At 40.0% G+C, this 12,472-nt stretch overlaps 1 protein-coding gene across 1 annotated transcript in view; it reads right to left on the bottom strand.

The window, feature by feature from the left end:
- The window catches only part of LOC135468178 (ryanodine receptor 2-like), a 171,824-nt gene that overhangs the window by 55,373 nt on the left and 103,979 nt on the right, over positions 1-12,472 (bottom strand). The window contains exons 69-80 of the mRNA XM_064746268.1: positions 10,762-10,885; positions 8,060-8,303; positions 7,520-7,644; positions 7,119-7,229; positions 6,496-6,734; positions 5,857-5,938; positions 5,501-5,527; positions 4,397-4,545; positions 3,160-3,295; positions 2,522-2,572; positions 1,107-1,225; positions 204-379 (exon numbers count right to left, since the gene is read on the bottom strand). Coding sequence (XP_064602338.1) covers positions 204-379; positions 1,107-1,225; positions 2,522-2,572; positions 3,160-3,295; positions 4,397-4,545; positions 5,501-5,527; positions 5,857-5,938; positions 6,496-6,734; positions 7,119-7,229; positions 7,520-7,644; positions 8,060-8,303; positions 10,762-10,885 — 1,583 coding nt within the window. The remainder of the gene's footprint in view (positions 1-203; positions 380-1,106; positions 1,226-2,521; positions 2,573-3,159; positions 3,296-4,396; positions 4,546-5,500; positions 5,528-5,856; positions 5,939-6,495; positions 6,735-7,118; positions 7,230-7,519; positions 7,645-8,059; positions 8,304-10,761; positions 10,886-12,472) is intronic.

Below are 12,472 nucleotides of genomic sequence, written 5' to 3'. Positions count from 1 at the left end.
GCTGTACTCAAGAATACTTCACTAATACGACAGCGACATACGACAGGTTGCTGACAGGCCTTCCTTTGTATGGCAGGAGAGGAACCCAGCATGAGTTGGACTTGAACTTCAGTGAACACACAAGGGAGAGGCTCCTGGCTTAAATATGTAACTCAGAGTTAGATGAAGGCAGAACTGAGGGTGATGGAGTGTGTGTAGTGTACCTCCTGCACACGGGCTTCCTGGTCAGCCACCTCAGAGATGATCTTACGGTCCTGATTCAGCCGCCTCTCCTCCTGTTCCACCGTCTTCGCGTTGTCACGCAACTTTTGAGCCACCGGCAAAAAGTGGTCACGCACCATGTCAGGGGTGGAGTTACCGATGATTGGCTGGGTGCGAGCTGTCAATCATAGCATTGCTGTCTTATTGCACTTAAAGATATCAAATAATTAGTTGATTTTTTGTACATGTATGCTTCTCATTAGAATTCAGATATGTTTCCAAGATACGGGTTCCTTCATTGAATATGTTAATATTGCCGAACTCAACACTCATGACTTAAGGAATTAAGTTTCATTGTACACTAGGCACATTCACACAGTCTGACTCAACAATGATGACTTACTGAAACGAGTTTCACTCTACACTAGACACATTCATACAGCCTTACTCAACAATGATGACTTACTGAAACGAGTTTCACTGCTCACTAGACACATTCACACAGTCTGACTCAACAATGATGACTTACTGAAACGAGTTTCACTCTACACTAGATACATTCACACAGTCTGACTCAACAATGATGACTTACTGAAACGAGTTTCACTCTACACTAGACACATTCATACAGCCTTACTCAACAATGAGGACTTACTGAAACGAGTTTCACTGCATACTAGACACATTCATAGTCCGACTCAATACAGATGATTTACTGAAACGAGTTTCACTGTACACTAGACACATTCACACAGTCTGACTCAACAATGATGACTTACTGAAATGAGTTTCACTCTACACTAGACATATTCATACAGCCTGACTCAACACAGATGACTTACTGAAACGAGTTTCACTCTACACTAGACATATTCATACAGCCTGACTCAACACAGATGACTTACTGGCAATTCGTTTCATCCATGGAGCATTTTCAGAGGCAATGTTGTTGAGGATAAGTTTGAGGACATTGCCAAGGACACTGTTCATGAGTTGAGCTGTTACGGACGTCGTATGATGACCCCTGAAACACAAAATGCTGGAATAATATTGGTGTCCCACCAAGTGACCTTGACCCCCAGTATGGAGACTTTCTGTTACTCTGTGGGCTATATGTTAACCCCAAGTATGGAGACTTTCTGTTACTCTGTGGGCTATATGTTGACCCCCAGTATGGAGACTTTCTGTTACTCTGTGGGCTATATGTTGACCCCCAGTATGGAGACTTTCTGTTACTCTGTGGGCTATATGTTGACCCCCAGTATGGAGACTTTCTGTTACTCTGTGGGCTATATGTTGACCCCCAGTATGGAGACTTTCTGTTACTCTGTGGGCTATATGTTGACCCCAGTATGGAGACTTTCTGTTACTCTGTGGGCTATATGTTGACCCCCAGTATGGAGACTTTCTGTTACTCTGTGGGCTATATGTTGACCCCCAGTATGGACTTTCTGTTACTCTGTGGGCTATATGTTGACCCCAAGTATGGAGACTCTCTGTTACTCTGTGGGCTATATGTTGACCCCAAGTATGGAGACTTTCTGTTACTCTGTGGGCTATATGTTGACCCCCAGTATGGAGACTTTCTGTTACTCTGTGGGCTATATGTTGACCCCAAGTATGGAGACTTTCTGTTACTCTGTGGGCTATATGTTGACCCCCAGTATGGAGACTTTCTGTTACTCTGTGGGCTATATGTTGACCCCAAGTATGGAGACTTTCTGTTACTCTGTGGGCTATATGTTGACCCCCAGTATGGAGACTTTCTGTTACTCTGTGGGCTATATGTTGACCCCAAGTATGGAGACTCTCTGTTACTCTGTGGGCTATATGTTGACCCCCAGTATGGAGACTTTCTGTTACTCTGTGGGCTATATGTTGACCCCCAGTATGGAGACTTTCTGTTACTCTGTGGGCTATATGTTGACCCCCAGTATGGAGACTTTCTGTTACTCTGTGGGCTATATGTTGACCCCCAGTATGGAGACTTTCGGTTACTCTGTGGGCTACATGTTGACCCCCAGTATGGAGACTTTCTGTTACTCTGTGGGCTATATGTTGACCCCCAGTATGGAGACTTTCTGTTACTCTGTGGGCTATAGGTTGACCCCCAGTATGGAGACTTTCTGTTACTCTGTGGGCTATATGCTACGTTCTACGGGATAAATAGGACTGTATCACTATATACATGTAAGCTGGTATAAATGTATTTACTAAACATCAAACAAGATAAAAAGAAAACATCAAGAAAAATGGACACGTTTTTTTCACAAGAACCATGCATTAAACAATGTCAGTATACCAGTACTTGAGCACTTACCTTTCAGACGGCACTTTGTCTGGCCCTTGTGACCACCACACTGGCAAGTAGCTGAGGAAAACACGACAAAACTTGGTCAGATATTTAGGGTTACAACAAACCATACATGTAGCAGATCATTCTTAAAAAAAGACAGGGGATTATTAATAGTTATAAAAATGAAAAATTACCATATTTCCAGAGTATTCAAAAAATTAAAAATTGATAAAGTTTAAATAAACCCTTATTTCAATTAGTGCCAATTTAAATTAATTTTTCTCAAGGATAATATCAGGAGGCACATGTGAATGTAGTGTTAATTATTTATAAAGAGAGAAACTAGACTTCAAAGTGTTAATTATTTATAAAGAGAGAAACTAGACTTCAAAGTGTTAATTATTTATAAAAAGAGAAACTAGACTTCAAAGTGTTAATTATTTATAAAGAGAGAAACTAGACTTCAAAGTGTCAATCATTTATAAAGAGAGAAACTAAACTACAAAGTGTTGATTATTGATAGACATCTATACCAGTCTAATTATTTATAGAGAAGAGAAAAACTAGAATTTAATGATGGGGACAAGTTCACAGACACAGTCACATACTGTCAGGAGATAATCACAGATGTAGAGTACATGTTTATAGGTGTGAGGGATTACCTGCAGAGCATGGGCAGTGTGACCTCAATCACATGGGGTGCTTCCTGGTACTTCCCCCCAGACTCGGCCAGCTCCTCTATCTCAGCCACGATCTTCTCCAGGTTAGGCAGGTTCTCCACCAGCTGATCCATTACCACTGAGAAAAAGAGATAATATCTACATTGCCACTGAGAAAAAGAGATAATATCTACATTGCCACTGAGAAAAAGAGATAATATCTACATTGCCACTGAGAAAAAGAGATAATATCTACACTGCCACTGAGAAAAAGAGATAACACATTCATTACCAATGAGAAAGACAACACACCCATTACCACAGAGAAAAGAAATGGCACATACATGGAATACAAACTATGATCCAGAAGATGTTTTCTACCATATGTTCCATTACCACAAAGAAAAAAGGAGAGGGCAGATGGAAGACTTGACTACATTTGATTAGTGTTTATTGTCACAATTTACTCATTACCTCCAAATGACAAACAAGTGATGAACTTTTCCATATGTGGCACACAGATTTCCACTTGAGTATCAAGCTGAATCTGTACATGATTGTCATATTGGCACAAGACAAAGGATAACCAAACTGAATCCGTATGGGTATGTCATATTGGCACAGGACAAAGGATAACCACGCTGAATCTGTATGGGTATGTCATATTGGCACAAGACAAAGGATAACCACGCTAAATCTGTACAGGTATGTCATATTGGCAGAAGACAAAGGATAACCAAGCTGAATCTGTACATATATGTCATGTTGGCACAAGACAAAGGATAGCCAAGCTGAATCTGTACAGGTATGTCATATTGGTACAAGACAAAGGATAACCAAGCTGAATCTCTACAGGTATGTCATATTGGCACAAGACAAAGGATAACCAAGCCGAATCTGTACAGGTATGTAATATTGGTACAAGACAAAAAAAAACCAAGATGAATCTGTACAGGTATGTAATATTGGCAGAAGACAAAGGATAACCAAGCTGAATTTGTACAGGTATGTAATATTGGCACAAGACAAAGGATAACCAAACTGAATCTGTACAGGTATGTCAAATTGGCAGAAGACAAAAAGTTACCAAGCCGAATCTGTAAATGTTTGCCATATTGGCACAAGACAAAGGATAACCAAGCTGAACCTGTACAGGTATGTCATATTGGCAGAAGACAAAGGATAATGGCCTTGGGGGAACCTCAAAACTAAAACTAAGCCAGAGGTGGTATATCCTCACCTTGAGCCTCTAAGGAGTGGTCAGCGATCTTCCCCTCCAGGCCAAACAACATGGAGTGCTTGTTGTACTTGTTCAGGTGGGGTTCCAGGAAGGCTACTGGGAAACAGGTGGCAAAAGAGCCTACACATTCCCCAAGAGCTGGGCGGTGTCTGAAAAGATCCACACGACGGAAATTCATGAGAAATGATGCACATTTCTTACTTAAGGGCCGTACACTTATCAGAAAATATGAAACACACACTTATCAGACAATATGGAACACACACTTATCAGAGAGCATAGAGAATATGGAACACACACTTACCAGAATTGTAATATTGTAGACATGTTTCAAAGAATCACATTTTATTTCACTGATTCGTAAAATACAATGAATGTACATGTACTCTAAGCCCGATTTATATCGAAAATTATTTCTCAATATTTTGCTTGACGATCACTATTTACATGCCCAAAAACAAATGTTTAGGTACCTGTAATGTGTGTCAACCTAACCACCGTCCACATGACTGTCCACAGAAACTTCCAGCACAAATACCTAACAGTTACTTTTGACTTCCTACATACAAGTAATTTAATGATTCAAAACAGAACTGACTAAAACAAAAACATATAAAGGGGTGGCAAACAGGGTAAAAAATAATCAACAAGAACAAACAATTTCCTGTACAAACCTTGTATGCACCTATAAGTAACTATCAATTACACATAAAAAAATACAAGGCTTCTAGTCTACAGTTTTCCATGCAGATAAAAAATCACTGTAAAAACACAACAGAAAACTATTTGCACAGGCAGCATTCAAGGTAATCAGGATGTTATCAAAAAGCTATTCATTCGCAACTTACAAAGACGGAATTTCTGTTCCTGAACAGGAGCTAGTAAACACAGCAACCTGAATACAGCCAATCTGTCACATCACCAAACACAAGGCTCCAGTACACAAACTGTCTGGGGCCACAGTACACAAACTGTATGAGGCCACAGTACACAAACTGTATGAGGCCATAGTACACAAACTGTATGAGGCCATAGTACACAAACTGTGGGTTAAGTATCACAACTAAACAATACTACAGGTACAACAGTCTGATGAGAAGATACCTGGCTAATTCTGCCTGGAACGTCTCTCTGTACAGTTCCACAGTTACAGGTGAGGGAAGAAAGAGAGGAGAAAATTTTAGCTTCAGCCTTCCTTTTTAACACCACAGTCCATTGTTTATTTTAAATACACCATGTGTAATCTGTTTTCAATTTATCTATACTCCAAAAAAAATACAAAAATAAAAAACAATTCTGAATATGTCAGAAACAGTTGTATACCGGTGAAACAAACTTAGCGACAAAAACAAGATGACAAACTTTAACTAACTGCTTCAGTTCATATGGTTTTTGATAACATTGTTTTAACTCTTAACCACTTTTCCGGCACATACTATTCTAGTTTCTAGCTAACTCACCTCTGTACGACAGAAGAACTGCTTGTACCCAGGAGATACAGGGAGTTGAGGATCCTGTAACAGGCCAGTTGGATCTCCCCAACTATAAATCAAAACAGTAAATTAGTTGGACATATGTACTCAGTACACTAGCGCGATATGCGTACTCAGTAAACTAGCTTGACATATTTACTCAGTAAACTAGCTCGACCTGTACTCAGTAAATTAGCTGGACATATGTAATCAATAAACTAGCTGGACATATGTAATCAGTAAACTAGCTGGACATATGTAATCAGTAAACTAGCTGGACATATGTAATCAGTAAACTAGCTGGACATATGTAATCAGTAAACTAGCTGGACATATGTAATCAGTAAACTAGCTCGACCTGTACTCAGTAAATTAGCTGGACATATGTAATCAGTAAACTAGCTGGACATATGTAATCAGTAAACTAGCTGGACATATGTAATCAGTAAACTAGCTGGACATATGTAATCAGTAAACTAGCTGGACATATGTAATCAGTAAACTAGCTGGACATATGTAATCAGTAAACTAGCTGGGCATATGTAATCAGTAAACTAGTTGGACATATGTAATCAGTAAACTAGCTTGATATAAGTACTACATGTAGCTACATGTAGATATGCTTACCGATGAGGTCACTGCCGTAGTGCTGGTTGCCTAGGTGATCAAACATGGAGGAGAGGACAGGAAGTAAAACCATGTGCACCATATTAAGGCTGGTGGCTCCTTTTGTGATTGTCCCCTTGATGTGGCTGAACCGCCCACGGCTCAGGTTGTCAACCACCTGATTCAAATCATCAGCTGCGTTGTTGAAGAAAGGCAATAGAGAAGCACGCACAATTTCTGGGCTGTTTTTCACCACAGACCTAAAACCAATAGGCATGGACAAATCATTTTGAGAAGAAGCCGTTTAACACCATAGTCAGCAAACTGGCAGTCAGTTTTGTGGTTATCAGTGTACCCTGGGGAAAAAGAAACAACCTTTGCCAAGTAACCGACGACCTTATAAACTTGATGCACTTCAACTTGTACTGAAATATGGCGTACAAACTTTCAGGCTATACTTGTGGAAGACAAAACGCAAGACCAAGTAAACCTCCCCGCCAGTGGCGTCGGCTGCTGATTTGTTATCAAGCCCCCCCCCCACCATGTACAAATTTCCTGTCCAAGGACGGGACTGAACCCACATCCAGACTATAATTCCACTAGTAATGTGGAAATGTTTGATCCAAGAGGATCTGTGACATTACCTGGCATCCACAGCTTGGACTAGCACCTGTAGACATCGCACAGAGATGTTGACATCATGACCAAAGGCAGTGATCTTAGACCTCAGTGTCTGCGCCAGTTTACAGAACAAACTGCAATGTAAATAGAGTATATTACTATAACCAAATTTAACACTCAAAATTCCAAAATTATGAGAACTCAAAATTGCATAAGCAGAATGTAAATGTAGTTTACACAAAAATATGCGCTGTCACCATTTGTTATCACATTAAAAAACATCACAATGGTACAGTCTTGTGCAAAATTTGATCTGGCTGGATTATACTGTCAACAGTTTTAAATTTGTTCTCGGAGAAAGACTCAAGTTCAGCTAGAAGGTACATGTACTTCAAACTAATAGAGATGTTTGCTGTCCCCTCACCTGGCTGTCATTTCCTTCTCTTTGGCAGATGCCATACCTCCTGAGCTGCTCTGGGGAGAGCTGGGGGAGGCGATGAAGTAGAGCCTGTGGGCGTGGAAGTAGCGCTCCACAAAGGGAAGCACCACCTAGTGGGGTAGGCAATAGAGAGTATGTCAGAGTGGACATCACAAGCAACTTTCACAAAACTTCGAACACGTACCCTAAAGTGATGTCCCTTACAATGGAAAATCTGAGAGTGGCAATGCACATATAGAAGCGTGTGCGCCATATCCGTTGTAGTTGTACATACAACTATATGTCATATGAGATAAAGAGATATAACTTCTTAAGTCAGATATACTCATGACAAACCTCCCAGGTTACAACTTACTATGAAAGTTATACCAGAATAAAGTTCAGTGTGTATATACCATCACTTTGTCTTCAGTGCATTTCCCTTGATGATGACTTTAATAAGGTTGTAATACTATGACCAACAAAATGTATTTCCATGGTTGTGCTTACTAATATCTACGACACCATGACTACACACGCTCTGACCTTTCCAAAGAACTTGACATCCTCGGTGGCGGTTGTGTAGCTGCCGCGACGACTGTAGCGACTGCTCGGTTTGTTCTGCTTCATGTTCTGAGAGGCTTTGTCCAGGTACTCCAGTAGTTTCTCCAGTAAGCTGTAGGCGAAGCGCTTCTCTGTGGCGGAAACCCCTACCCCACTGTCTGCCTCCGACTCCTTACTCTGTCTGGAATGAGAGTCACGACGCATACCTCCCAATTCCATGTCCGTACTGATCACGTGTCAGAAGTAAGTCAACATCCGACCAATCACCACCCCCAAGTCACCATGGTAACAGCAGGCCACACCCAGACAGTACCATCCACCAATAAAAACGAGCAAAGAGACCACCACCACAGTACAGAAGACAAGCGAGGAGAAAGAGAGACAGAAAAGAGAAAAGAAAAAGATTTAATAATGATATACTGAAAATAAATTTCCAAGAAATAAAATAAAACTATAGACATATCTGCATAGTATTAACCAAATGGATAGAATTGTAAGGGTGCTTATCGTCAGAAATTGATATGTAGCTAAAAGCATGTCAATGCTGCTTTTTGTTAGTATTTGAGCTGAATGCTCACGCAGCATGCAACTGTGAAAAGATAATTTTATATCACTCAATGTTTCAACTCATTACAGAACTAGGGAAAATTCACTCTGGCTTTCTCGCACTACAGGCTCATTTATCCCTACATATATTTTAAGACAGAACAATTTCTTCAAAAATTTATTCCTGTCATAAAAATATTGTTTTTACAGGAAACTCATGTTACTTGTACCTTCAGAATAAATGAAATGACAATATAAAAAATCAAATAGACTAAATCAACCTATGGAGAAAAATGGCCCAAAAAGTAAAAGTTTAAAGGGTTAATACAGACGCCCATTTCAGACTAACTGTTTCATTTTCAGAATATTCCTGGCTATGTTTTCTATATTATTATGTCCTGTACTGGTAATCCAAAATGCAAGGACACTATCAGATTTAGCATGTGGCCGGTGCATGTAATAAATTTGCATAAAACATAAGAGGTGCATATCATAACACAGTCATCTGCAAAAAATTACCTGTTGTACTTTTTTAACACCTGTTTAAAGCAATCTTACATAGAGGTATTAATTTTTGATGATACATGTATTACCAAATGGTACAAATGTTTCCCTCACACTGACATTTTCTTAGGTTATGTTAACACGAATGTAAACAATGTAACTCAAAGTTTATCCAGCTAATAGTCAGAATATCACCCTAATGTCATTGCAGGCATTTGTTCCTATAGTTATATGTGTTTTCCTAATTTGATACTGTGCACAGTTCAAAAAGATGAATTCATCAGAAAAATTACTGACGAATGAACATAAATTGTAAATACAGAAAATGTAAGTAGGAAAACAGAACACTTACTGGCCCACAGCAACAGGGCTTTAAACAGACAAACAGGTTTGCAACTTAGGACACAGTCATGCTGCAGCTTTTCACAAAAGGGGTTGGGGAGGGTTAATAACATACAAACAGGTTAGCAACTTAGCACACAGACATGCTGCAGCTTTTCACAAACGGGGTGGGGGAGGGTTACTAACATACAAACAAAATTGGGTGATACATTATTTTTGACACAACTGCTGATTTACAATGTATCATGTTAATTTCATGCAGTAGATCCACACATAAAAGAATGAAAGTTTTGAACATTTGAAATGACATGGCAAAAGTTGTTTAGGGCAACAACCTTTTCACCCATTCTACACGTACAATGTACGGGTAGCTACGGTAATTCTTCAAGCTTTTCACATGCTTGTAAGGTGTTTACTCAAGTATATAATAAAGGTATTATTCTGTGTTGACTGATAAAATACTTTTTGTAAAACCCTGGCCAATCTAAAAAATGTAGATTTCTCTCCAGAATCAAATTAAAAATGTGCATAAATTGCACTGAATTTATTTATTTGGTTGGTGTTTTATGCCATACTCAAGAATATTTCACTGCCAGGATTATGGTGGAAGGAAACTGGGGGAAACCCATGACAATCCGCACGGTTGTTGGCAGACCTTCCCACTTACAGCCGGAGAGGAAGCCAGCAAATGCACTGAAAGTTGCTCTTTCATATGTGAAAAGGTTGACAAACACAAACTACTCAGTCTGGTGACAGCTTGCTTCCTCATATCTCATTAAATAACAAAGAAATCCCCAAAGACATTAGAACCAGGCCCATTACTCATGTATAATGATACAGATTAGGTTAGCAGAAGAGTTAGTCAAACAATTAAGCAAAATCCATGCTTTCTGGAATATCAAGCCCAATTAGCAGAGGAGAAAATAAGGTCAGTGTTTGTCACCAGAACACAGTATATGCTGATATCAACAAACAGGTACTTGTGTTTGTACATGTGTGAACAACAAATATGTACATGTGTGAACAACAAACATGTACATCTGTTTTTACACGTGTGAACAACAAACACATACATGTGAACAACAAACACGTACACATGTTTATACATTTGTTAGCAGCACTGAAGACAAAAATTACTCATTTAGTCGTGATAACCTGACAGGAAGAATGTTGTATTTCTTATAAATGTTGGTCAAGTTTGTTTCTTCATATACAAAATTAATCATTGAAAATTATGGACCAGCTTTATTTTTCACTGTAGCTGGAGAGTGTGTGAAGGGGAGAGAACTGACCTGTGGATCCTGTAGCCCATGAACTGTAGGAACTTGAGGAGTTCCTGGGCCTGACTGCGGTCCTTCCTCTTCTCCTTGTCAGTGAGAATGTCATAGGGCACCAGTTGTGGGTGTACACCCCCACCTGTTGTCACAAGTCACACAGCACATTAGAGGCTAGGGCATACAGTTGCAGTGACACTTTCAACAATTTTAACCCACTTACTAAGCCGTGATCACCCCAATACTAGCTTCATACACATAAACACTCATCACACCAATACTAGCTTCACACACATGGACACACATCACACCAATACCAGCTTCATACACATGAACACTCATCACACCAATACCAGCTTCATACACCCTAACACTCATCACCCCAATACTACCTTCATACACATGGACACTCATCACCCCAATACTAGCTTCATACACATAAACACTCATCACACCAATACTACCTTCATACACATGGACACTCATCACACCAATACTACCTTCATACACATGAACACTCATCACCCCAATACTAGCTTCACACACATGAACACTCATCACCCCAATACTAGCTTCACACACCTGAACACTCATCACACCAATACTAGCTTCACACACATGAACACTCATCACACCAATAATAGCTTCATACACATGGACACTCATCACCCCAATACTAGCTTCATACACATAAACACTCATCACACCAATACTACCTTCATACACATGGACACTCATCACACCAATACTACCTTCATACACATGAACACTCATCACCCCAATACTAGCTTCACACACATGAACACTCATCACCCCAATACTAGCTTCACACACCTGAACACTCATCACACCAATACTAGCTTCACACACATGAACACTCATCACACCAATAATAGCTTCATACACATGAACACTCATCACCCCAATACTACCTTCATACACCCTAACACTCATCACCCCAATACTAGCTTCACACACCTGAACACTCATCACACCAATACTACCTTCATACACATGGACACTCATCACCCCAATACTACCTTCATACACATGAACACTCATCACCCCAATACTAGCTTCACACACATGAACACTCATCACCCCAATACTAGCTTCACACACCTGAACACTCATCACACCAATACTAGCTTCACACACATGAACACTCATCACACCAATAATAGCTTCATACACATGAACACTCATCACACCAATACCAGCTTCACACACATGGACACTCATCACACCAATACTACCTTCATACACATGAACACTCATCACCCCAATACTAGCTTCATACACCCTAACACTCATCACCCCAATACTAGCTTCACACACCTGAACACTCATCACACCAATACTACCTTCACACACCTGAACACTCATCACACCAATACTAGCTTCACACACATGGACACTCATCACACCAATACTAGCTTCATACACATGCACACTCATCACACCAATACTACCTTCATACACATGGACACTCATCACACCAATACTACCTTCATACACATGGACACTCATCACACCAATGCTAGCTTCACACACATGGACACTCATCACACCAATACTACCTTCACACACATGAACACTCATCACACCAATACTAGCTTCACACACATGGACACTCATCACACCAATACTACCTTCATACACATGCACACTCATCACACCAATACTACCTTCACACACATGAACACTCATCACACCAATACTAGCTTCA

This window comes from Liolophura sinensis, chromosome 6 (genome assembly GCF_032854445.1).
Source record: "Liolophura sinensis isolate JHLJ2023 chromosome 6, CUHK_Ljap_v2, whole genome shotgun sequence".
NCBI classification, from domain to species: Eukaryota; Metazoa; Mollusca; class Polyplacophora; order Chitonida; family Chitonidae; genus Liolophura; species Liolophura sinensis.
Note: the sequence above shows the minus strand (reverse complement) of the source record. Positions and strands in the feature narration are given on the sequence as shown.